Source organism: Siphateles boraxobius, unplaced genomic scaffold (genome assembly GCF_051911475.1).
Source record: "Siphateles boraxobius isolate OS27281-9 unplaced genomic scaffold, OSU_SipBor_1 11, whole genome shotgun sequence".
In the NCBI taxonomy this organism is placed as follows: domain Eukaryota; kingdom Metazoa; phylum Chordata; class Actinopteri; order Cypriniformes; family Leuciscidae; genus Siphateles; species Siphateles boraxobius.
In genome coordinates this window covers 7,764,839-7,767,999 of record NW_027508711.1, presented here as the reverse complement: position 1 = coordinate 7,767,999, position 3,161 = coordinate 7,764,839, and the positions used below count along the sequence as shown (strand labels likewise).

Sequence of the window (3,161 nt, the reverse complement as noted above, 5' to 3'; positions counted from 1 at the left end):
CTGTTTCCCATGTAGATACTATGTACTTATTATAGTAATTACAATAACTGTGTAATAAGTGGGTAATAACTAGGTACTAACCCTGAACCTACCCCTAAACCTAACCTTAACCCATGTACTTACTTTATATTACCCATTACTTTCTAGGTAAGTATACTGTAAGTACTGTACTGTAAAATGAAGCGTTTCCAAATACTGTTACATTATAGTTTTATTTGTCAGCTAGCAGTTGTTACAGACTTTACACTTTGTGAGATATATGGAGTTTTGTGAGATATTTGGTCGGTTACTATGTTGTATTTATTTATTTGTTTTATAAGTACTTCAAGTTGAAATGCTATTAATTAAATGCTAGATCTGGTTGTTTCTTTCTCCTTAGCTTTTGAGAAGAGCTGCAAATGGACAACCTGACATTCAGACACAGCGTTCTCCTCATTGAGGGACTGAAAGTTACACCTCAGTCTTCCTATCCCGTTTTCATCCTGCTCTTCTTGGCTTATTTCTTTACAATGGCATCTAACTTTGGACTTATAGTTTTGATCTCAATGGAAAAGAATCTTCATAATCCTATGCATTTTCTTTTTTGTAACTTGCCACTGAACGATATGCTAGGGACCACTGTCATTTTGCCACGCATAATGCAAGATATTTTACAGGAAACCTCAGAGCGCTATATCACATATATGCAGTGTGTTACTCAAGCATATTTTGTGCATGTATTTATAGCAGCATGCCACTATGTGCTGATAATCATGGCCTTTGACAGATATGTGGCTATATGTAATCCACTTAGATATTCAGCTATAATGACCAATAAGATGGTAATTAAACTATCAGCATTTGCTTGGGGCCTGGCCATTCTTTTGGTGACAATTATGTTAGGTCTCACTGTACGACTGTCTCACTGTAGATCTAAAATTGAAAACCCTTTCTGTGATAATGCCTCGCTGTTTAAACTGTCCTGTGAAAGTGTGGTCATAAATAATATTTATGGAATTGTTTATACTGTGGCTGTACTCTGCTTTTCAGCAGTATCTATATTTATAACATATGTCAAGATTGCTGTTGTATGCAAAAGTAGCAAAAACAAAGCACTCAACAGCAAAGCCATAAAAACATGCAGCACTCATTTAGCTGTTTATTTAGTCATGTTTTTTTCTGGAGCTATCATGACATTTCTCCACCGTTTTCCTGAATACTCTGACAGCAGGAAACTAACTAGTATAATGTTCCACATTTTACCGCCAGGATTAAATCCCTTAGTATACGGTTTACAAACCAAAGAAATAAGGCAAAAAATAGCTAAACTTTGGTGGAGAAAAGAAGTTATTTCTTTATAAAGAAAAATATAAAAAAATATTTTCTTCATAATTTATTGTTTCTTTTTATCATAAACAAAATACAGTATACAGTATGGTCAATAACACTGGTTTAGACATTTCTCCATCAGACTATTCTGCGACTATTCTGAAATTATTGTCATACAATTTTCATACAATGACTGATGTAAACCATTTTCATTTCAAATGATTTTAACTTTCAAGTACAGAAATTATTAGCAGACATTATATTTATTTGCAGACATTACATTTATGTATGCAAAACAATTATCTGCTTTTATATATTTATATATATATATAAAATCAAAAAAAACAATTATGTCTAAATTTAAGATTTATGTATTTGAATTGCATATAAAATTTCCATCCATTTGGATAACATAGTTTTAACAAAGTTTTAAACAAACTAATAATCTGAATGTGATTCATATTTGTCAGTCATACATAAATGAAATAGGTATGATTTTTGTAACTGCTTTAATAAACTGAATGTGACTCTTATTTGTCAGTAATACGTGAATGAAACAGGTAAGATATATGTAACAGTACACAGCTAAATGCCTATGTTAAATTAACACTGCCTAGTGTTCGTGTGTGCTCTTTGTCGGACTCTGCCTTCGTTTCTGACAATGAGGTGTCGAGATTCTGGACCAAGCTTTTCTGCTTGTGTTTCTGGACCCTTGTTGTCAAATTACTCTTTTAATGAACACGGGTATGGTGTGATGCCCAGGGTTGAAAGCTCCAATGCTACCCACAAAGCCATGCAAAACTACATCCTCCTTGGTTGGTAAAGCCTAGGAGTTGTACCGGGATGCCTGTATCCCAACCTCAGCACCTCTGGTGTTTCAGGCCGCACCGGTTTCCAGTGAGCTTCTTACCCAATCCCCACCCGGGAATGTTGCGGAATGTCTCGATTACGTATGTAACCCTCGTTCCCTGAGGGAGGGAACGAAGACGTAGTCAACGTGTTGACTGATTGGGATCACGCTTAGGGAGCCTGTCATCTTCGAGTACTGTTAGAACGAGCCATCTCACACGTGCGAGATCTGCATCTCACACTCCGCCCCGTGGCGCGGGTTTAAATACGGAAGTTGATGCACTCACCAGTTATTTTTCGCCGTGGAGCCGAGCGGAGCCCGGAGTCAGCGGTGGTCCAGCAATAGTTGCGACGGGCCTACGTCTCTGTTCCCTCCTTCAGGGAACAAGGGTTACATACGTAACCGAGACGTTCCCTTTCAGTCACTCACGTTTGACGTAGTACATACGTAGTCACGACATATGTAGAGAGTGACCAACTGATAGGGAACATTTCGGTTACATATGGTAACCCTCATTCCCTGAAGGAGGGAACGGAGACGTGCGTCCCGTCGCCACATCTGCTGCTTCCTGCCGGGGCTTTCTTTGGAATCAGGCTTGGCTCCTCAGCAAAAAACTGAAGAGAAATCGCACCTTCTGCTCATTATAAACCCGCACTGCGAGGCTGAGCAGCTGATGCAAATGATTGCACGCCAATGTGCATTGGCTTGTTTAGTTTCACTCAAAGTAGATTGGCCTCTCTAGCGAGATTCCTATTCGTCGGTCACAACGTACGTGAGTGTGACCGACTGATAGGGAACAGACTGTCAGTTGCAATGGTGAAGTCTGAGCTTCAGGTTAGATTGAATTTCAAATGTGCTGAATTCAAGACATTAATTGAAGAACAGAAACCACTGATAGCTGCAGCAAAGGGAAATGCCAAATATAGATGGAAGACCAGGTAAGCTAAAGCCTATTTATGTATGATTTTTTTTATTCCAATGTCTGATTGAGACATACTTAATA

The 3,161-nt window shown here is 38.3% G+C and overlaps 1 protein-coding gene across 1 annotated transcript; it reads left to right on the top strand.

Moving 5' to 3' along the window:
* Positions 1–398: 398 nt before the first annotated feature.
* On the top strand, positions 399–1,340 carry LOC143756966 (olfactory receptor 8G17-like). The gene is made up of 2 exons (XM_077247870.1): positions 399–744; positions 874–1,340. The coding sequence occupies exons 1-2, from the start codon at positions 399–401 to the stop codon at positions 1,338–1,340; spliced, it is 813 nt and encodes a 270-aa protein (XP_077103985.1).
* The last annotated feature ends 1,821 nt before the right edge of the window (positions 1,341–3,161 follow it).

Coding starts and splice junctions, on each gene's coding strand:
- LOC143756966 (XM_077247870.1), top strand. CDS start 399: ATGGACAACCTGACATTCAGACACAGCGTTCTCCTCATTGAGGGACTG. Junction 745..873: donor AGCAGCATGCCACTATGTGC/TGATAATCATGG, acceptor TTTTGGTGACAA/TTATGTTAGGTCTCACTGTA.